The 23,306-nt window shown below is 41.8% G+C and overlaps 1 protein-coding gene across 5 annotated transcripts in view; it reads right to left on the bottom strand.

Moving 5' to 3' along the window:
• GPAT3 (glycerol-3-phosphate acyltransferase 3) overlaps nt 1-23,306 on the bottom strand; it is a 107,124-nt gene that overhangs the window by 80,685 nt on the left and 3,133 nt on the right. For 3 of the 5 annotated variants that reach the window (XM_053666338.1, XM_037152563.2, XM_053666337.1), the window contains exon 2: nt 1,771-2,067. In XM_053666338.1, the coding sequence (XP_053522313.1) occupies nt 1,771-1,911 (141 nt within the window). In that variant the 5' untranslated portion in view covers nt 1,912-2,067. Of the gene's footprint in view, nt 1-1,770; nt 2,068-2,226; nt 2,401-2,430; nt 2,503-23,306 lie in introns of those variants that run through there. The other 2 variants (XM_037152564.2, XM_037152565.2) reach the window with 2 other exon arrangements.

Genomic DNA, 23,306 nt, shown 5'->3' with positions numbered 1-23,306 from the left:
CAGTTCAATCATATTTGAGTTTTGAGAAAGAGTGAACACCAGCTGAAGAGGATCATGTGCTATGAGGAGAACATTCTTAAGAAATCTAACAGAAAAAGCAGCTAAGACATTCACAGCATAGTTCACAGCAAGTTCAGAGTATGAAGTCAGTAAGAACGGTTGAAAACTGCAAAATATCTCCCAAGTAGAAACAATAGAACTTTCAAAACATGAGAGCTGAGGATGAGGAATCAAATATAACCTCAAAGACTAGACAGAAAAATAGCCACAAAAAATATGTGGTAAGACAGGAGATTATCAGCAGGTAGAAGAGCTATGCAGGATATTGGTAGGTGGAAAATTAGCAGGTCATCTCCAGGTATGAGATTAACAGGTTGAAGATATATATGTGGGAGCCACCCTGAAGGCTGAGGGAAAAAGTCCCGGAACAGACAGAAAATAAGGGCAGAGGCCTGGCTGGTGCGGCTCAGTGGATTGAGCGCTGACCTGTGAAACAAAGGGTTGCCAGTTGGAGCACATGCCTGAGTTGTAGGCTAGGTTCCCTGGCGTGGAGCATGCAAAAGGCAACCAAACACTGATGTTTCTCTCCCTCTCTTTCTCCCTCCTTTCCCCTCTGTCTAAAAATAAATTTAAAAAATATTTTAAAAAAAGAAAATAAGGGCAGAAAAATGACAACCCACATTATAAGTTAGAGAAACAAAGATGCTAGACTCTAAATAATATTATTCTTTTAACAGCAGCAAACACTTATATAGCACCTAACATGTCCCAGCACCCTTCTAAGATGCCTAACATATTTTAACATACTTAAGCAACCCTATGGAAATAGGTGTATTGTTACTCCGATTTGATAGATGAGAAAAACAAGGCACAAGAAGTAAGTGATTTCCCTAAGGTCACATATTAAGAAGCAGACCTGGGATTTGGGTATCAAATCTAAGCAAATCTGTACCCAAAGTCTGTACCTGACCACTAGGCAAACATATCTCCTCCTCTGTTAGGACCTTTCCATTCAAGCCAACCACTCAACTCTGCATCTCAATTTCTTTATCTGTATAAAAGGGGGATAGTAAGTGCCCTCCCTACCTTCCCAGGCTTTGGGAAACAGATGATGAGATAGTAAACAGGAAAGCCTTTGTAATTTAAACAATCCCCATATAAGCGGGAGCTGCAGTTGCTCCCCACCAGGCCCATCTGCATCTAACGCCTTTGCAGAATTTGGAAAGAAGAGTATAGGGAAAGCTGAGGTCAGAAGAAGACACATTTCCCATGATAATTCAAGAGCCATCAATTAAATAAAATTCCTATGACTTCATTAAAATATAATCAGATTTTTTTCTACCACTCAGCAATTGGTTTATCTTGAGCATAAACATAGTGATTTAACACACAAAAGGACCTCTGAAACCTCGAGCTGTAAAAACTTCGGTGAGATGACAGTTGCACTGCTTGATGGATATAAAGAAACCCAATGATATAAAGGGGAGCCGCACAGTTAACCCAATTAGTAAAAATAATAACAGAACAAGGAGTGGGGTAGTTGTGCCTTCAAGAAGAGAAATAGGGTGGTCCAGTGGCCTCAGCCTGGATTTCTCCAGCTCTGCCGAAGCTGTCTTCACTTTAGAGCTGAGGGTAAATTGAAACGCACACCCCTGCGGACCACTGACCTTCAGAACTTGGTCCCCTCTCAACTAGGCTCTATCCTGGGCCTGCACCACCCCGAGTTCTCTCTCAAGTCCTCTGAGGTGCGGGAAGGCTGTGGGCACTCACCTCTAAAGTTTTCACCAGAATCTTCATGTAGATCTCAGAGATCCCCAAAGACACTCCGAAGGCCGAAGGCAAGAGGATGAAAACGAGCACCAGCGTCAGCCAGGTGTAAAGGATCGTCCCGGCCAGCTCTGCGCTCTCCATGGCTCGGAGCACCCTTTGGGAAGGGGTCCCGGAGGAGGTCCGAGCGTGAAGGTTGTCCGTGTCCCCAGGCAGTTGTACGGGAGCTCCAGGAGCAGAGGAGCAGAGGCACAGAGTCCGGCCTGGAAAATCAGCGCTGCTGCCTCCCAGCACTCACTTCTGCAAGGGGGGAGGGGGGGGGGGGGGAGAGAGGGGCGGGGGCAGGGAGGGAGAAAGAGGGAGAGAGGTGGGTAAAGAGAGGAAGGAAAAACTTTCAGAACCTCTGCAATTTCCTTCCTTCCTTTTTGGGGTCCTCCTCGAGGGGGCAGATTAACTCACCGCTGGAGGCCCAGACCGGCGCTGAAGCCAACGCAGCGTAAGCAGAGCTGGCAGCACTGACCAGAAGTGAGATTGGGTGACACCACAGCGCCCGGGAACGCGCCCCACCCTGTGTCTGATTTCCTCTGGGTGGCGGTCGTGATCGTGACAACCCAACGGGTGACTCAGGAGGCCCTTCGGAAGTAAGGATCCCTGCAAACTCACCGCAACACAACACACTGGCCGCTGGCTGAACTGGCGTCAGTCCCAGAACTGTGCTGGTGGTGAGTGGCCCGGGCCACAGCAGCGAGCTGCGCACCGCCCTCGCCCCACCTCCTCCGCCCCACCTCCTCCGCCACCCAACCCTGAACATCCAAGGCAGACAAGCTCCGAGAATGCCGCAGCCACCAGGGCGACCTCCGGTGTCCCCTTGCCCCACCTCCCCCAGCATTCTCAGCAGGTCTCTTAGAGAGCAGAATTTTCATCTACAAAATGTTAGCATGTTCTTCAACCCCTAAAACGAACAATTGACGTGACCGGACGCTTGAGAAGGTTTTGTTTGTGTGGGCGTAAAACAACTTCTTGCCAGGACTTTCAGGGAAAGGGAAATGGACTGGGTGCTGCCCAGCTACATTTACACTTCTCCCAGTTCTACCACATCTTAGCCTCCCTTCCCTGTGGAACTGAGCTTATCAGAGCGGTGTGGAAAGCTCTATCCACGAGTTGCCTAGTCCTCTCAGCCTCTGTCTTCCGGGCACAGAAATCTTTCAGCTGAGGGCTGCTCTCTTCTTGGGGTAAAATCCAACCACAGATCCCTCCTCGCCCCTTTCCCGTTCACCCAACACTCAAGCGCATTGAAAGCTAAAGAAAAACGCCAGGCAAGCCTTGAGTAAGCCGACAGAGCCTTCTGGATATTATCCCTGCACCGATACCTTGCTAGCACGGATTAGAACAATGAAGGCAAAACCCTATACAGGTATTTACTTCACTTCGGAGTCCATGATTCAGAGAAGCGATCTGACTTTAAGAATGAGCATGAGAACTGGGAGTGTAGTAGACAAGAAAATCACTGCCAAGGTTTTCCAGATCACCACCAAATGGAACCAAAATTTCATACAGGTCCTTTTCAGGAGTTATTTCAAGCTGGAAAAACTGGGAGGACCAGCTAACTGAATGGAAACTGTTTTTGGCAAATACTGCAAAAAAGTGGCCCCTGGCCAGGGTGTGGAGAAAGTGGGAAGCAGAAAGGATGAGAAGCCTAACTGCAAAATTGTACGATTGTCCTCTGCACCTCCTGCCAGCTAGAGGTGCAGAGGACAAACCCCCTTTCCCACTGAGAAAAAAGATAAATTGGTCATAAAAAACAAGTAATGAATGAAGAAGTTCAAGCACTTGGTTTCTCAAAATTAAACTTCCGCCAGTTTACAAAAACAAGGACAACACAATTGCCAAAATCTTTTGAAAGTCCCTGCTGAAAATAAACATGGATTTATTTTCACAAAAAATCTCAAAATAGACACAAAATCTCAAAAATTATACTGACTCACTTAACACAATACGTTCAGGCCTTCTTTTTATTTGCTAAGGAATGCTGAATGACTGTACCAAAGTTTACCCAACAAAGTCCCCACATAGGCAACTTCCTATAAGGGCAGCCTCTTTCTGCCCATCCAGGCACAGGTGCTGAGTGCCCACAATCTCCAATGATTAATGTTGCTCACAACCAAACTCCATGAACTAGTTTGGGGTTGTTTATTTGTTTTTGTTTTTCAACTTTGGAAGAATATTGTCCAACAGGATGGTGGAATAGTAATAGCGTAGAATTTGGAGTCTTAGATTGACTTTAGCACAGACAGACACACAAATTTGAGCAATTCATTCAGTCCTTCTGTGCTTCAGCCTTTTCATCAGTAAAATGGTTTTTTTTTCCAGGGTCAAATGTGAGTGTGTTTTAACTGCTTTGTGAACAACAAAGCTCTGTGCAGAGATCAGAAGGCAGCTTCTACCTTCACTGTGGGTAGGTACAAGTTCAAAAGGTCTCTATCTTTTTCTCACCTAAAACTCAGGAAAGCCAAGATGGGCTCACTTTTGCAGTGACCAGGAAGGGAGGGGGAAAGAGAAGGAATACCAGATTTCCCACTGCTCCCTTTTACTCACTTCACCCCGACCCTCTCCTTGTCCCCCTGAAGCTCTTTTCATCAAACCTAGGTAGGATCCTCCCTGCCTTCCAGCTGTATTCCCTTCATTTACTGTACTCATTTCCTAGGGTTGCCGTAACAAATGGCCACATATTTAATAAATTAAAACAACAGAAACTTATTCTCTCAGTTCTGAAGGCCAGAAGTCTGAAATTAAGGTATCTGCTGAGTCAGGTTCCCACCAAGGGCCCTAGCAGAAAACCTTTCCTTGCTTCCTCCAGCTTCTGGTGGCTCCCAGAGTTTCTTGGCTTGGGTTTGTATAACTCTACTCACTGCCTCAGTCTTCACATGGTCTTCTTCCTATGTCTTTTCTTCCCTCCTCTTTAAAGACATTTATCATCTTATATTTAAGGCCCTCCCTTATCTGGGATAATCTCAGTTGGAGATTCTTGCTTACTCTACAAAAACTGTTACAGAAAACAACCCAGCCGCTTTTGGGTGTATGGAGTGGAACTTTATTTTACATACGCAGACCCAGATGAGTCAGTCTCCAAATTCTGGGCCCTGAGCAGTGGGGAAGCAGTTATTTTTATAGAGCTAGGGAGGGCCCGTCCTTCAGACCGAAAGCAGGAGGCAGGTTACAGAAGCAGGAAGCAGAGCGTTACATTATCTCTGGTATGTAGATGATAAGCAGTTAAAAAAATTAGAAGAAACAAGATGAGTCACTGGGCTGTAAAAACAAATCACTCCCTGGTGGCTGTGCTGTGTAGCTATCAATTTCCCCTAAGAAAACCTTTTTTTGAAATAAGTCACATTTACAGGTATAGGCACTAGGATTTGGACATACCTTTTGGGAGGACACAATTCAACCCACTACTCTTACCATCTCTGTAAACTAAGATTATTACACCTCCTGAAAAGGTTCTTATTGGGGTTCAGGTTATATATTTAAATTTTAGCTCATAGTAAATATTCAATAATGAGGTTTTTCATGCTCAGTATGTTATTGAACCAAAGTTCATGAGCCTAACACTTCAAAGGGCCAAAACAAAAATTTTAAGAGTTTGGAGGAAGGAGAGATTTACTAGTAGAGAAGGTGCCAATTGAAGAGATGGGAGATCTAATGGTGCCTCACATCCACCTGGCTTGATAGATCTGATTAAGGGATTTAAAAATAAAAATATATATATATATATATATATTTAAATATTTTACTTATTTTTAGAGAGGATGAAAAGGAGGAGAAAGAGAGGGAGAGAAACAGCAATGTGCAAGAGAAACATCTATGGGTTGCTGTTGCATGCCCCCAAGAGGGAACTGGCCCACAGTGCCCTGACTAGGAATCAAACTGGCAACCTTTTACTTTGCAGGCTGGCACTCAATCCACTGAGCCACATCAGCTAGGGCTGGTTAAAGGATTTTATGGGATCGGAGGAAACAGGTATGCAGAAGTTCTGGTAAGGAAATTTTAATTGGAAATCCTTGGAACATGGCCATTTATGGTAAATGGGCATCCACTTCACGTGTTCCTAGACAATAGGACCTTGCCTTCTAAAAGGGTTCTAGTGTTCAAGTTACCTGCTGGTCTTTTGGTTCCATATGGTGTATGTGGGAGAAGGGGGTGGGGTGGGTGGAAACTTCTGTTTAAGGTACAGCCAGAGGTCAAAATTCTCTACACAAGCTTTAGCTGCATGCATGACTTGCAGTTTTGGTCTGTTGTCTCTGAAAAGCAACTCAGTATCTTGTCAAACAAGACAGGACCACTGGTTGTATGGTTACAAGTAAAATCCTGTTTTTCACCAGTTGTCCTAGTATATATTTTAATAACACTTCCTTTCACTCTAAAAAAATGTCCTGGTTTGAGTGACAAATCACATGGTTCCTTTATGCTTACATAATTTCTAAGATCCCTTCTTTGACAAAATTCACTGTCAAGTCCATGCATGAACCCTCGTCAATATGTGAGGCAAAATGTAGTTGTATTGAAGAATGATGAAAAGGACTCAGCATCTAGTCCATAACTTCTCAAACTTCACTGTGGGTAGGTATGCCTGGGGCTTTTGTTAAATGCAGATATTTAGTCAGTAGGGCTGCAAGGGGGATGAGATTCTGTATTTCAGTGAACTCCCAGGTAACACTGATGTTGGTCTACAGACCCCACCTTGAATAACAAGCTGGTAGAGTATGTACAAAGTAGGAAATGTTACATTTCACTGATATCAAAAGTCCATGGGGTCCTGGTAAGTTTCTGGGAGGCCAACACAAAGAAGAATTGATTCCAAAGAGTTGGGCCTTACCCAAGGACTGGTATTTGCATCTTCTTTCTTCTTTTGCTTTGACAGCAAGTGTGGGCATTGGGAACAGAGATGCTTAGGCTAAAAAGCTTTGAGCAAACATCAGTACTCTCATGAATAGATATGCCATGGCAAATAAGATATCATAATTTGAGCCAAGTTACAAATATTGATTTAATTTAAGAGGTAGAACAGAGAAATCCAGGTGAAACAGGTTGCTGAAGCATTTCTTGCTTCCATTCTCTCTTTGACACCTCTCTTTTCTCAAACTTCACAACTTTCTTGGGTCTTCATCATAGCCTGCCTTGATTTATGTATTTGCTGCATCAGGTAAAACATATCACCTACCACTCCCAGCCTATATTCCACTCCTTCTCTAGCTACCTGCATGGAATTTTACTTCATGCTACACTATTGTTCAAAGATTCCCTAATAGCCAAAAATTAAAGTCCAAATATCAAATATCTTAGGTTAAACCTTAAAGCACTCCAACTTTAACTTCTATCACAGACCAGCCAAACCTTTCTCACCTTCCCCTGATTTCTGCAAGATAAATTCTTCTCTGGGTCTTTGATCATATCACAATGCTCTCCCTTTAACGCCCACTTCCTGCATACCTTTCTCCTGATCCCTCATTCAAATATTACTCACTCCAGGGCTTGGGGATCCAGCATGGGGATCCTGCAAGTTGCTGAGATGTCTATTCTGATGATGCATTCCAGAACTGGGAAAATAACCACAGGAAAGATTTGGGGACTCATTGGGCCCACTATTAGATGGACCTGAGCCAAAACTCCATTATTTCCCATAGGCTCCCACTTTCATTGATAGAGAAAAATGATACTTTGTGTCTCAGGGAGCGAGTGTCAATTTAGAAATAGTGTCCAGTATTCCCTGGAGAGTCTGATTATTTCCCTTTATTCAAAGTACATGCATGTACTTTGGTACATGGCCATTTGTCCTGTGGATGAAAAATGGGCCACATACTAAACCCAACAAGCTCAGGAAAGGCTAGCATGGCAAGCATGACAAACTGGGAGACCTAAAGTAACCACAAAGAATAATCTGAAATTAAAAATGCCTAACTAAAAGTGACTCACAGTGGGTAGTCTCATCCTAGGCCAGTATTTTCCTTGACAAAGGTCAAACTTTGCCTTCATTGAGCCTATTATCTTTTTGCATCTATAACAACATACCTTTGGAATGTCAGGGTGTGCAAACCCCTCCAGGCAGTCACTGAAACTAAGCAGAAGACTACAAAAATACAAAAGTCCCTCATTGTTATTGTTGTTTTAAATACTGTTAACTACCCTATATCCACTTATGTAAAAGAAGTATGTGTCTATTCCTTTTACTTTTTATACAATCCCAGAGATTCTGCCCCACCCTTGATTTCTCCCACCTCCCTAATTTATCACCAGTGGATTTCATGTTACCCCCATACGTCTCCTCCTTTTATTATAATGTATAAAATACATTAAAGACTTCTGGCCAAGATGGAGGCATAGGTAGACATACCATACCTTCTCACACACCCAAAATTAAGGACAACAAAAATTCAGAAACAAAAAAACAACCATAACTGACAGAAAATTGAACTGTACGGAAGTCCAACAACCATTCATCCAGACCGGTAGGAGGGGTGGAGTCGGCCGCCAGTGGAGAGGGTACTCAGAAGGAAAAAGTGGTAGCTGGCCACCTGGGCGCTCAGGTGCCAACTGGCAGACCCTAGGCACCAGGTAGCAATGAGCAGACCCAGTGAGGTGTGCAAGGCAGCTGGCTGACCATGGTTCCATATTTGCACACAGATAAACCAGGCGAAAACGGGCAGTGAGACAGACCGCACAACCCAGGGCTCCAGTGCCAGGAAATAAAACCTTAAAATACCAATTTAAAACACCTGTGGGGGTTGAGGTGCCGGGAGAGACTTCCAGCCTCATAGAAGAGTCCATTGAAGAGACCCACAGGGTCCTAGAATGTACACAAGGCCATCCACCCAGGAACGCAGAAGGGCCCAATCTGCTTGTGGGAAGTAGCAGAAAGGATTGAAATCCAAGAAAGAATGGAGCAAGCACCATTGTTCCCTCTCTGACCCTGCCCCCACATACAGCATCACAACTCAGCAACTGGGTTGCTCCACACTAGTGAACACTGAAGGCTCTGCTCCTCACTGAAGGTAACAGGCACAACCAGACCAAAAAAAAACCCAAAACCCCAAAAAACAAACAAAAAAACCTCCCTCAAACAGAAGAACAAATCAAAGCCCCAGAGCCAATACTTTTAAGCGACCAAGAGATAGCCAACCTATCAAATGCACAGCTCAAAACACTGGTGATCAGGATGCTCACAGAACTGGTTGATTTTGGTCACAAATTAGATGAAAAAATGAAGGCTACACTAAGTGAAATGAAGGGAAATGCACAGGAAACCAATAGTGATGGAAAGGAAACTGGGACTCAAATCAAGGGAGTGGACCAGAAGGAAGAAAAAAACGACCAAACAGAAAAGAATGAAGAAACAAGATTTCAAAAATATAAGAAGAGGCTTAGGAACCTCCAGGACATATTTAAACATCCCAACATCCAAATTATAGGGGTACCGGAAGAGGAAGAGGAAGAGCAACAAGTGGAACACTTATCTGAACAAATAATAAAAAAGAACTTCCCCAATCTGGCAAAGGCAATAGACTTCCAGGAAGTCCAGGAAGCTCAGAGTCCCAAAGAACTTGGACCCAAGAAGGAACATACCAAGGCACATCATAATTACATTAGCCAAGATTAAAATGAAGGAGAGAATCCTAGAAGCAGCCAGAGATAAGGGGACAGTCACCTACAAAGGAGTTTCCATCAGACTGTCAGCTGATTTCTCAAAAGAGACATTACAGGCAAGAAGGGGCTGGAAAGAGGTATTCCAAGTCATGAAAGTCAAGGACTTATATCCAGGATTGCTCTATCCAACAAAGCTTTCATTTAGAATGGAAGGGCAGATAAAGTGCTTCTCAGATAAGGTCAAGTTCAAGGAGTTCATCATCACCAAGCCCTTATTATATGAAATGTTAAAGGGATTTATCTAAGAAAAAGAAGATAAGAAAGATGAACAGTGACAGCAAACTCACAGTTATTAACAACCACACCTAAAACAAAAGCAAACCAAGTAAACAACTAGAACAGGAACAGAACCACAGAAATGAAGATCACATGGAGGGTTAGCAACAGGGGAGTGGGAGGAGGAGAGAGGGTGAAAAGGTACAGAGAATAAGTAGCATAGATGGTAGGTAGAAAATAGACAGGGGGAGGGCAAGAATAGTATGGGAAATGTAGAAGCTAAAGAACTTATAAGTTGACACATGGAGATGAACTAAAGGGGGGGAATGTGGGTGGGAGGGGGTGTGCAGAGTTGAGAAGAATGAAGGGGGGAAATGGGACAACTGTAATAGCATAATCAATAAAATATATTTTAAAAATACATAAATAAATAAAATAAGGTGCAAAACTGCCATTCTCTGCAGCATTTTCTCAATTTGTTGAGATTTTGCTTCCCAGCAATTGCCATCAGTTTGTCTTAAATAAACTAAAAAATTCATACAGGTTTGGACGTTTCTTATTTTGTCAGTCCCTTTAAGGAAGACTGGGAGACTGATTAACAATATAAAACTTTAGCGGTCCTGGAGGAGTGGTCCTGGGTCAAGTTTGGAAATTCACTGATGGATCATGACTATCTGTTTAGTAGTGATTCAAGTTAGACTTCCGTTTACGAACCTAGAACTCTTCCACTTCTATAGAATACAAGTGAGAATCTGCTAAACTGCCCATCTACTTATTTTGATCACCTAGACAATGCCACAGGTTTCTTTGAGTCAGACTATCTGAATTACTACTTTGACTCTGCTGTTCATTACAGTCATCATACTCACCTTGTCTTTAGCAATTCAGTGCAGCCACTTGACCGCTGCCTTCCAGGGGGCCTGTTATCCTTATTGCATGTAGGGATCTCAGTTCAATGGTAGCATTTGCCACTATAAATCCTGACCTAGGAAGAAGAGTAACCATAGAGCTCTTCAAGGAAACTGGGGCTCACCTCACAAATTTATTTCTCACAGTGGAGATAAAACCTATATGTCTTTGGACCTTCCCAGGGAGAGTGAGCAGATCTTACATGATACATATTCCACTGTAACATCCAATTTCCCTAAGCCTTTGTCTGCTTTTCTCTAAAGTGCACCAAGGCAGTTCTGGCATCTCAACTAATTTAGTGTAGAACACCACAAAACTGATAACTATTTCATTGAGATCCTCTGCTAAGACCTCCCTTAAATTCCCAGCCTCTAAAACCCTCAAGACATAGTCATGAATATGAACAGTAGCATGGTGGTTGTTGGGAGTAAGGGGTTGGGGCAGGGGGTGGAGGTGGAAGAGAGTATAGGAGAAATAAATGATAATAGAAAAAAACTTAAAAAAAAAAAAAAAAACCCTTCGCCCTGACTGATGTGCCTCAGTTGGTTGGGTGTCACACTGTAAAGTGAAAGGTCACCAGTTGGATTCCTGGTCAGGGCACATGCCTGGGTTGTGGGTCTGGTCCCCAGTTGGGGTGCACGCAAGAGGCAACAATCAATGCTTCTCTTCCTCTCTTTCTACCCCTCCCTGTCTCTAAAAAATAATTAAAAATAAATAAATACACCATCTGGCACCCTTCCCCTTCCCCTCATCTTCCCCACAGGCATGTTACCTTTGCCTTTCTCCTAAGCTCCAAGGGCCCTTCTTTTGCTTCTGTAACTTGTTCCCTGAGCCTATGCAGCCCAGCTGGCTCACTTCTACTATTACCATAACTTTCTAAATACACTTTCTCTTACAATTTGAGTTCTTGGCTTTGAAATCTTTCTTTGCCAAACTCAAGAACTGAGGTCCAACTTTGCCACTAACACTGCCAATAGCACATTTGCAGCATAGCACATCTCCTCGTGGGTCACACTTTGTACCTAACCTTTCAAAACTTTCTGGGACTTGAATTTAGTTACGGGTTGAGATGCAAAGAGTGGTGAAGGCAGGTTCTGAAGAGAATCTGAAGTGTCTTATAGGGCAAGTACTTGCCAGTTCTTCAAGCAGAGGTAGAAAGCTGCTTCTACTGGCAAAAAGGACTCAGCAGAATTTAGGGGTTCAACGTCCTCATTTCATTAAGATCTGCCCATATGCCCCCATGTCAATGTTCAGGATCCTGTTCTTTCTCAATCAATGCCCTCACTTTTGTGTTGAAATTCAGCCACCCATAAAATAAGACTCTACGTTTTTGGTTTTCAGAAATCTTGGTCCATGTCTATAGATCAGGTTTCTTTCAAGGAAGATATAGATCTCAGGTCATTTATATAAACTGGACCTCAACCTGAGAATCTGAAGACCTGAGTTACCTCTCCTTTCCATACTACTAGAACACAGTTAGAAACAACCAGCTAATCTCAATATATTCCTTAGATTGAATAAAATGCTCTAAAATAGCAAATAGATGGTCACCCAGAATCTTGCCCCCTATTGATATTAATTAGGAGTATCCAATCACTGTATTTGGCCTATCTCTTACCATTTCATAAGGACTACCAGTGTCCTTATTACCACTGAAAAGAGAATCATTAGTGCCTTTAAATCTAATCAGATTAGACCAGCTCCAGAAAACTCATCCTTAAGATTTAGTTCCTCTATAGCCAGTTCCACTAGCAAAATCTGTCAGAATTATAACAGAGAAGTGAAAGAGTGGGAGATATATGCTATATTAAGAGATTTACTGCAAAGAATCACTTATATGATTGTGGGGACTAGCTAGACATGTCTGAAATCCATAGGACAGGCTATCAGGAAGGGCAGGCACAAGTAATTTCAGTCCACAGGTGGAATTTCTTTTCAGAGAATCCTCAGATCTGCTCTCAATGGGCTTTTGGACTGATTAACTCAGGCCCACCCAGACGATCTAGAATAATTTCCCTTACTTAAAGTCAACTGAATTTGGGCTTTAATCACATCTACAAAATAACTTTATCTAGATTAGTGTTCCACTGAATAACTGAGGACTGTAGCCTGGCCAGGTGCACACATCAGAAAGATCATCAATCACATGTGTGAGAGAGGACGGGTGAAAGGGAAAGTAACATCCTAATATTAGTATAAAATTAGTTGCAACTTCATGCACCCTCTGAAAGGGTATTGGGACCTCCAGGAGTCCCTGGGATATACTTTGACAACTACTGATCTATATAAAAGGTTTGCATAAAACTATTTCTCTGATAAAAATACCATTGTGTTTAGGGGCACATTATTTATAGTAGATTGTCTCATACCTTATGCATTTAATGTATGTGAATCAAATTATATGACTAGAAAAGTAAAAGAGCAAAAATGAAATGGTGGCCATTCTACTCATGAAGCATTGGGAGACAGGGAACATAAATCTGCTTTTCTTGAGACATCTCAGTTCTTGTGAGGAGGAGGGGGAGGTCTCCAAGTGTGGACCTCTCCCCTGCTGAGTATCATACTGGTGTTTAAAGCTACAGTGCATATTCTCAAACTGCTTAGCCTTTAAAGTCAAGCAACAACATCATCTGTGCTCAGTCCAAGAAGCAGTACTAGAGAGAAAATTGACATGCTGAGGGGGAGTCTACGGGAGTCTACTGGTCTCCACGATGGAGAGTTCCTAGGGAACTTTTTAAGAATGACTTTGACATACTCAAGTTTGACTTTATGGATGGGCTTGCAGCCTGACTCTTGGATCCAAAATGTGACCCCATGGGTTCTAATTTACAGTCTGTCATAGGATCTGATATCTGAAGCTACTCTACCAAGTCTCCAAAAATAGTACTGAGAACTAATGGTGGAAATTTTTCATCCCAAGGCAAATTGTTATGATATAAGGATAAATCCTTTTTTATTGAATTTATTGGTGACATTGGTTAATAAAATTATATAGGTTTCAGGTATGTAATTCTATAATACATCATCTGTATATTGTATTGTGTGTTTACCACCTCAAGTCTCCTTCCATCACCATTTATGTCTCCTTTACCATCTTTACTTCTTCTGATATAGTGATATATTCAATGCATACTTGCTGAATTGTACAGAATGTCCCAAAACAGCAAGAATGCATCTTCAAGAAGGCTTTACACAGAGGGAAGGGAAGCTTCTGACTAGAACGCCCAGGATCTTTTCCCAATCTACTTATTCACCAATGATGTGTAAATCGGCAGTCAGAAATGAGGGGGTCTTTACAAAGACCCATTCAATTTGTTAGAAAACTTGAATAGAATGTCCACATACTAAAATATACGTGCTAAAATTAGAATTCCTGGATTCTTGTTATCAGGCAACACTGAGCTCACATTCCTATAGGGCATAACCTCTCAAGTGTGCTCTATCTCGTGGTCTTTGTCATCACCATGGCATTGATGGATTTCTTATGGTAGAGTTGAGAGAAAAATGACATGTACTTTGCACTTAAGTACTTATTAAAATTTTGTTTAATCTCAGCCTAATTCTTCATTTTCATTACTGTATTTTTTGGACTATAATACACACTCCCCCAGCCCCCGCAAATTTGGGAGGAAAAGAGGGTGTGTCTTATAGTCCAAATGTAGTGTGCCTGGTTCGCAGGGTGGGGGAAGTAGCCTATGTTATTTATGTTATTAAAGATTTTGCCACATTTTTTGCTTCAAAAATTTTCCCCCTATTTTCCTCCTCTAAAACCTAGGTGCACCTTATGGTCTCACAGTCCAAAAAATTCAGTACCTGCTTAGTAGACTCTTGCAGTACATTTTAATTTGAATGTAGATAAACTTCAGCTAGCCCTGGTTAGTCAGAATTTCTTCTACCAGGAATTCTATCACCCCATCACTACCAAAGCTTTAGATTCTCAGTATTCCTAAGAATTGGAGTTTATGAAAAAGTAGGTTTTCTTTCTTTTGTCTTCCTCCTTATTTTTATTTTTTGTTAGAAACATTAGAGGTTTTTAATTTTTATTTTTTTAATTGATTATGCTGTTACAGTTGTTCTATTCCCCCCTTCATTCCCCTCCACCCTACCCCCCATCCCCACCATTACCCCCCTTTAGTTTATGACCATGTGTCTCAAGTCCTTTAGGTTCTGTATTTCCCATGCTATTCTTGCCTCCCCATCTATTTTCTACTGTCTATGCTACTTATTTTCTGTACCTTCTCCCCCTATCTCCTCCTCCCACTCCCTTGTTGCTAACCCTCCTTGAGATCTTCATTTCTATGTTTCCACTCCTGATCTAGCTGTCCTTTTAGTTTGCTTTCGTTTTAGGTGTGGTTGTTAATAACTGTGAGTTTGTTGTCCTTTCACTGTTCATGTTTCTTTAACTTCTTTTTCTTAGATAAGTCCCTTTAACATTTCATATAATAAGGGCTTGGTGATGATGAACTCCTTGAATTTGATCTTATCTGAGAAGCACCTTATCTGTCCTTCCATTCTAGATGAAAGTTTTGCTGGATAGAGCAATCTTGGTTGTAGGTCTTTGGATTTCATGACTTGGAATACCTCTTTCCAGCCCCTTCTTGCCTGTAAGGTCTCTTTTGAGAAATCTGCTGACAGTCTGATGGGGACTCCTTTGTAGGTGACTGTCCCCTTAGCTCTTGCTGCTTCTAGGATTCTCTCCTTCATTTTAATTTTGGCTAATGTAATTATGATGTGCCTCGGTGTGTTCCTTCTTGGGTCCAACTTCTTTGGTACTCTCTGAGCTTCCTGGATTTCCTGGAAGTCTATTTCCTTTGCCAAATTGGGGAAATTTTCCTTTATTATTTGTGCAAATAAGTTTTCCACTGGTGGCTGTGCCTTTCCCCTTTCTGGTACCCCTATAATTTGGATATTGGAGCGTTTGAAGATGTCCTGGAGGTTCCTAAGACTCTCCTTATTTCTTTGAATTCTTGCTTCCTGACTCTTTTCTGTTTGGCCATTATTTGCTTTCTTCTGGTCCACTCCATTGATTTGAGTCCCAATTTCCTTTTCATTGCTATTGGTGTCCTGTGCAATTCCATTCATTTCAATTAATTTCGCCTTCATATGTTTCTCTAATTTGTGGCTATAATCAACCAGTTCTGTGAGGATCCTGATGACCAGGTGTTTTAAACTGTGCGTCTGAGAGTTTTGCTATTTCTTCATCGCTTAGGTCTATGGGCTCAGGGATTTTGAGAATTTGCGACATTTTTGGTCTGTTCTGGCCCTTTAAGTGTGAGAAGCCGGCGCCTTGGACTCCCAGGTCGCTGGGTTGTGACGCTGTATGTGGGGGCGTGGTCAGAGCGGGGAAATGGTGGTGCCCTCTACTGCCGCTTGCCGCAGGGACGCCGGCCCTGGTCGAACCGCCCACTCCCTTGCCTGTCCGCTCGCGCACAAATAGGCGACCACAGTCAACACGCAGCACCGCTTCCCCGCTGTCTCCTCCGCGGTCGCTCGCCTAGTGGCTCGCTCGGTCGCTCACTAGGTCCAACCCTGCGCCTGGATTCCGCTTCTGGATTCGGCGCCTGAGCCCGTCTGACCGAGTCATCCTGTGCAATCCTGCTCCACCAGCCACTGGTTTCGCCCCTTACCGGTCAGGCTGCAGAATTTGTTGTTAACGGACTTCTGAAAAGTTCAATTTTCCATGTTCTGGCTGTGTTTTGTGTTGCTAATATTTAGTTGTCCCTAAACTTGGTTGTGTGAGAAGGCACAGCACATCCACCTATGCCTCCATCTTGGCGGAAGTCTCAGAGAAGAAGTTTTATGGCAAAGTTCCCTGTGTCCCTGGGACAATACTAATAAGACAGAAGACCCTACCATAGAGTTTGGCATCTCTGGGAAAGGCGGGGAGATGATGACAAAGGAGGGTCAACTGGAGAATAATAAAAATGTTGGCCAAATTTTCCATTAAGAAAATACTTACTTGGGGAGGGTATTCCTCAGGTTATTGTAATCACTGTATCCCTAGTAATATCCACTTTTATATTATTTACCACTCTTCCCAAAATATTTCTCCAGTTAAAAAAATCTTTGTATTATTATAATAATCACTAAAACGTTTAACAGATTGCTTAAATTGACTTTATATTTGAATTTCCTGCATAATACCAATATTTTGCTCTGATGCTGATACTATATGTAGTCTTCTGACCTTACCTGAAAATGGGTAAAGCCCTCATCTCTCTTGGAAAAGTACTGTATTATATCTACACACACATACACATGCATGTACACAGGTCTTTGTGGTTTGGTGATTTCAGGCATGGTTTCATAATTTATAATTCTCTAATGGTATAACCAATCACACACCAAATTATTCATAATTGGAAAACTTGTCATAGAGACTGATTTTCTGCCCTTAGTATTCACATTTCAGGGAAAATTTAAAAACTTTTAAAAGATTTTAAAGACCAAACGCAGCTGAGCATATATTAGGACAAGTGGCAATATGTGAAAACTAGGATTTTAAGTATTATCTGGAGCATACCTTCCCTAACTAAAGCAGAATAAAAATAAGTAAATTAATAGTTAAAGACAATAGTGAAATTTATCCCAGGATTAGTTTTGGAGTCTTTCACTCTGGAAGTTCATAAGTTCGTAAGTTAAAAACCTTTCAAATTATGAGTTGTCTTTGGTTAATGGTTGCTGTCACTACCCTGTAATACATAGTGCAGATGGTTCACAAACACATATGCAATGAATAAATTAAGAACATCAGCTTGTTGACTGCTGACTGAAGCCTCAATCTCTTAGGTTTTTCTATTGACTTGCCTTTACAAAGTGTGTCTGGGGGGCATTTTCTCTGTGACTCCTACACTGAAAACATGGTGACCGAGTCTCCCCTAGCATTCCTAAAGCCAAAATCATGCAAAGTTCACTTCTGCATTCTGAGCACACAGCAACTAGCTGACACCAATAATTAAAAAGAAAACAACCTGGTAACTGATTTATACCTTGACTGTTATAACACACTCATTATTTATACTGCTTCACTAATTACTCTTATTTGTCCCCTCCTGGTATCTTCTCCACGGAGTCTTGGGGGAAAAACACTCCCCTCATCAAACCATAGTTAAGCTGAGCAAAGTTTGAAATAGGTAATGGTGTCAAGCATTTCCCAGTGTAATTTCTTTTTTTTTTAAAGTGACTCCACAGTAGAGATTCTGCAAGATTGCCTGGGAGTGAGCTACTCCAATGAGACATGTCCCCCCTGTAAAATTCCTATGCAGTGAGAGGTGGTGAGACAGAATATCAAAAATGGGGACCCACCACTTCCTTAGTGTGATCACCTCCATTTGAGATAGCTGAAATAGACTTGGTTTTAAGATTTCTAAACTTGATTTGGTCAAGCTTTTGTGGCCAGTTCATACTAAATAAATTCACAGGAGACTGTAATATTGTATATATTTTTCTTTTTAATATATTTTACTGATTTTGCTATTATAGTTGTCCCATTTCCTCCCCTTCATTCCCCTCCACCCTGCACACCCTCTCCCCCACCATTCCCCCTCTAGTTTATGTCCACCTGTCACAAGTTCTTTAGATTCCAAATTTCCCATACTATTCATACACTCCTCCGTTTATTTTCTACCTACCGTCTATGCTACTTATTCTCTGTACCTTCTCCTCCCACTCCCCTGTTGCTAACCCTCCATGTGATCTTCATTTCTATGGTTCTACTCCTGATCTAGCTGTCGTCTTAGTTTGCTTTCATTTTAGGTGTGATTGTTAATAATTGTGAGTTTGCTGTCCTTTCACTGTTCATATTTTTTATCTTCTTTTTCTTAGATAAGTCCCTTTAACATTTCATATAATCAGGGCTTGGTGATGATGAACTCCTTGAACTTGACCTTATCTGAGAAGCACTTATCTGCCCTTCCATTCTAAATAAAAGCTTTGCTGGATAGAGCAATCTACAGTCTGATGGGAACTCCTTTGTAGGTGACTGTCCCCTTATCTCTGGCTGCTTCTAGGATTCTTCTTCATTTTAATCTTGGCTAATGTAATTATGATGTGCCTTGGTGTGTTTCTCCTTGGGTCGAACTTCTTTGGGATTCTCTGAGCTTCCTGGATTTCCTGGAAGTCTAATGCCTTTGCCAGATTGGGGAAGTTCTCTTTTATTATTTGTTCAAACAAGTTTTCCACTTGTTGCTCTTCCTCTTCCAGTACCCCTATAATTAGAATGTTGGAACGTTTAAAGATGTCCTGAAGGTTCCTAAGCCTCTCCTCATATTTTTGAAATCTTGTTTCTTCATTCTTTTTTGTTTGTTTCTTTCTTCCTTCTGGTCCACTCCCTTGATTTGAGTCCCAGTTTCCTTTCCATCACTATTGGTTTCCTGTGCATTTCCCTTCACTTCAATTAGTTTAGCCTTCATATGTTCCTCTAATTTGTGACTAAAATCAACCAGTTCTGTGAGCATCCTGATCACCAGTGTTTTGAACTGTGCATCTGATAGGTTGGCCATAAAAGTATTGGCTCTGGGGCTTTGATTTGTTCTTCTGTTTGAGCCATCATGTTTGGGTATGTTTGTGCCTGTTACATATGAAGGGCAGAGCCTTAGGTGGTCACCAGGGCAGGGCCACCCAGGTCGCTGGGTTGTGACACTGTATGTGGGGGCAGGGTCAGAAGGGGACAATGGCGTTTGTTCTGCTCTCTCTCAGATTTCGGTCCCCTCTGCTGCTTCCCGCAAGCAAACCAGGCCCCCCTGGTGCCAGCTATCAGGTGTGTGGGCCTCTGCACCCTCCAGGACCCTGTGGGTCTCTCCAACAAACTCTCTGTGAGCCTGGGAGCTTCTCCTGTCACCTCAACCCTGAGAGTTTCTCCAATTGGTGCTTTCAGGCTTTAATTCCCGGCGTTGGGGCCCTACCCTGTGTGATCTGTCTCACTGCTCGCTCCTTTGCCTGGTTTATCTGAGTGTGATGGTGTGACCTCGGTCAGCCAGCCACCTTGTGCCCTCACTGGGTCCGCCCGTTGCTACCCCATGCCTGGGATCTGCCAACCACTGCCTGTGCACCCGGGTTGGTCTGGTAGGGCCACTTTTTCCTGCGAGCCCTGACTCCATCAGCCAGTGACTCCTTCCTTCTTACTGGTCTGGATGAATGGTTCATTGTTGTCGGACTTCGGTACAGTTCAATTTTCCATGTTTTGGTTGTGTTTTTGTTACTAAAACTTTGTTGTCTTTAAACTTGGTTGTGCGAGGAAGCACAGTGTTTTCACCTATGCTTCCATCTTGGCCGGAGCCTGTATATATTTTTCTATAAAAAAATGGCCAGAATATCTTTAAAATATACTGTTAAGGTAAAAAATATTATAAGGCCAAACTTATAATCAAAAGAAATGAGAGCGAGAGACATGCATAGTGTGAAGGGTTCCTTCACCCAGGACCAGTAGAAACCTGGAACAGAATGATTGCTGTGTGACTAAAGGATTAGTTACTACTGCTTGGCCTCTCCTGATCAAGTTACACGATAACCACCCAAATCAGCTTCTCTGCTTTCTCTTTTTTCCTATTTTACTTGGAATCCTGGCCTTTATTTTTTAAACAGGTTTCTTGAAAGTCAGTGAGGTCACCAGTTACTTTCATGTAAGTCATGTTCTGATAACTCTTCTGGGAAATTTACTCTAGTCACGTTCATGTGTGTTCCTTACTTCTCTTTGGTACCTACATTTACTAGTCTTTTTCTGATGGGTTTTTTTTTTCACTATGAATGACTCATTATATAGTTTCTTTCATTCCTTAAACCAGTTTTGGAGAAAAGTGAGAATGTCTTTCTCATTAGGAGAAAAAATGATGCACAAAGAAATAAATATACTGGGGGAGGGGATATAAGGGAACTAAATGGTTATGAAAAAACACAATACAAATTATTAAATAAAAAAGAAATAGCCCTGGCTGGTGTAGCTCAGTGGATTCAAAGGCTCAAAGGCCTGTGAACCAAAAGGTCACTGGTTCAATTCCCATTCAGGACACATGCCTGGGTTGCAAGGCTGGGTGCCCAGTAGGTGGGCATAAGAGGCAACCACACATTGATGTTTCTCTCCCTCTTTCTCCCTCCCTTTCCCTCTCTAAAAATAAGTAAATAAAACCTTTTTTTTTTTTAAAGATTTTATTTATTTATCTTTAGAGGGGAAGGGACAGAGAGAGGGAGAGAAACATCAATGTACGGTTGCCTTTCATGCATCCCCTGCTGGGAACTGGCCTGCAGGGAACCAGCCTGCAACCCAGGCATGCTCCCTGACTGGGAATCGAACCACGACTGTCTGGTTCGCAGGCCCGTGCTCAATCCACTGAGCTACACCAGCCAGGGCGTAAAACCTTTTAAAATAAATCAATATATACATTATTTTCATTCTTAAAGGTTGTTCTTATTTCCAAATTCTGGTGACTTGAGGCTCTCTATATAACGACTTTAAATAATTATTTACCTATTCACTTATTGTTAGAGAGAGGAGAAGGGAGGGAGAAAGAGGAGAGAAACGTCAATGTGTCAGAGAAACATTGATCAGTTGCCTCTGATATGCACCCTGACTGGGGACCAAAATCACAACCCAGACATGTGCCCTGACTGGGAATCAAACCTTTCACTTTACAGAACAATGCCCAACCAACTGAGCTACACCAGTCAGGCCATATAACGACTTTTAAAAAAACAATCTTAAAAAAATCCATTCATTCAATAAGCAAATATGGAAAACATACTATGTATATGCCAGATATTATAATAAATCTTGGAAATTTAAAGAAGAATGAAATAAGAAGAAATTATGTGAAGAAATTAACTGAAGTCCATAAATTCGGAATTACTTAGGATGAATCCACTTTTTCCCTTTCTAGTCCATTTTCCACTCTGAAAGCAAGCATCAGCATACTTTGGGTTATTCTGCCTTACAGTCACATGCAAGATATCAATGTTCTAGCATTGACTGGGTTGTGCCAAGTTGAGTCCCATTCCTCTTTACTGTGTCTTCTAGCAGAAGATGAAGACTTGGGTCCTTGGCTCTGGGGGGAAAACTCTGGATCTCCCACAAGTAATTCTTGAATAAGCCCACAACCACCCCCCCACGGGTAAGCCTCCTTTGCTATAAACTCCAGGTATAAATGAAGGCAAGAAGCATTTCTTACCATAGAAGCAAAGGAGTCTCAGTATGCAATAATGACTCAACTATATACAACTATTCAGAGATCAAACATAGCACCAAGGTTTGTGTCTAAAGCAACTACACTCTTTTTAAAAAGATTTTATGTATGTGTATATGTATGTATTTTTAGAGAGAGGGGAAGGGAGGGAGAAATAGTCAGAGAGAAACATCTATGTGTGAGAGAAACATTGATCAGGTGCTTCTCCCAGGCCACCAACTGGGGACCTGGCCCAGAACCCAGGCATGTGCTGTGACTGGGAATTGAACCTGAGAACTTTCTGTTTGTGGGATTACACCCAGCCCATTGAGCCACACCAGTCAGGGCAACTTCTACATTCTTGGTTTTCTTCTAAAAACAAACAGTAAGTAACTTGCTTTGCATTTTTATAATTGAAGGGTCGGTTCAGGTAATTTCCCAGAACAAAGAACCCCTTCACAGTTAACTCAAAATAAGAATCCAAAATATATTTTAGTTTTCTCCCTCAGCTCAGGCAACCCTTTCCTTAAGTTTTGGTCTGATGTTCCACACATGATGTTCCTTTCCACGGGCAGTCTTTATTTCCCCTTTTCCTCTGAGGCATTTGGATCCTTGGGAAGACCTTCCCTAATCCCAACACTAGGGGAAGTAAGTACCTTAGTTATATCCTTGCTTCTAGCTTTATTTTTCCTACAAGGCGTTGAAATCATGATATAAGAGATTTTGTGGGGAGGGGTTGGGAGAAAATACAGACAACTGTAATTGAAAAATAAAATAATCTAAATTAAAAAGAGAGATTTTTCCTTAATGTTTCTGTCTCCATCTAAATTACAAATTATTTGTTATTCAATGAAACTTCAGTAGCTAGCATGGTTACCTGATTCAACAGTTGTGAATTCATGAATTCAAGGAAAGCATTCCTGCCCTCCAAAATTTATTCATTCCACATATGACAAAGTTGAATGTCAACTTTGACCTAGTTCTACTTCAGGGGTTCTTTAAAGAGATATTAAAAGAGTTCTCTAGGTTGGAAAAATAAAATCCATACCTTGTCTTAAGTAAAATTGAGAGCATAACAAGGAAAAGTTTTAATCTAACCAGAAAATTTATAAACCATTATTCAAATATATTCAAAGCTTTGAAATTTGGGTAACTGAAGGAAATGTATTTGTAATTTTGTAAAGGAATTTTTAAAAGACTTTTTATTTATTTATCTTTAGAGGGGAAGGGAAGGAGAAAGGGAAAGAAACATCAATGTACGGTTGCCTCTCGTGCATCCCCTACTGGGAACTGGCCTGCAACCCAGGCATGTGCCCTGACTGAGAATTGAACCACGGTGGTTTGGTTCACAGGCCCATGCTCAGTCCCAAGCTATACCAGCCAGGGCCCTATTTATAATTTTTTAAAAATAGTTCTTGAAGTGAATATTCCAGAGTTGCTCTATTTTTCAGGTTTTTCTGAGTTATCCTATGCTAATTATAGATAAAGACAAAGTAAAACCAAGGAAAATTGTTTTCACCAATACTTTAGTATTATTTGAACCAATTTATCTGTGTTATTGTA

This window comes from Artibeus jamaicensis, unplaced genomic scaffold (genome assembly GCF_021234435.1).
Source record: "Artibeus jamaicensis isolate MK-2021 breed Jamaican fruit bat unplaced genomic scaffold, CSHL_Jam_final contig_452, whole genome shotgun sequence".
NCBI lineage: Eukaryota > Metazoa > Chordata > Mammalia > Chiroptera > Phyllostomidae > Artibeus > Artibeus jamaicensis.
The sequence above is the reverse complement of the archived record's forward strand: the minus strand, read 5'-3'. Positions and strand labels throughout refer to the sequence as shown.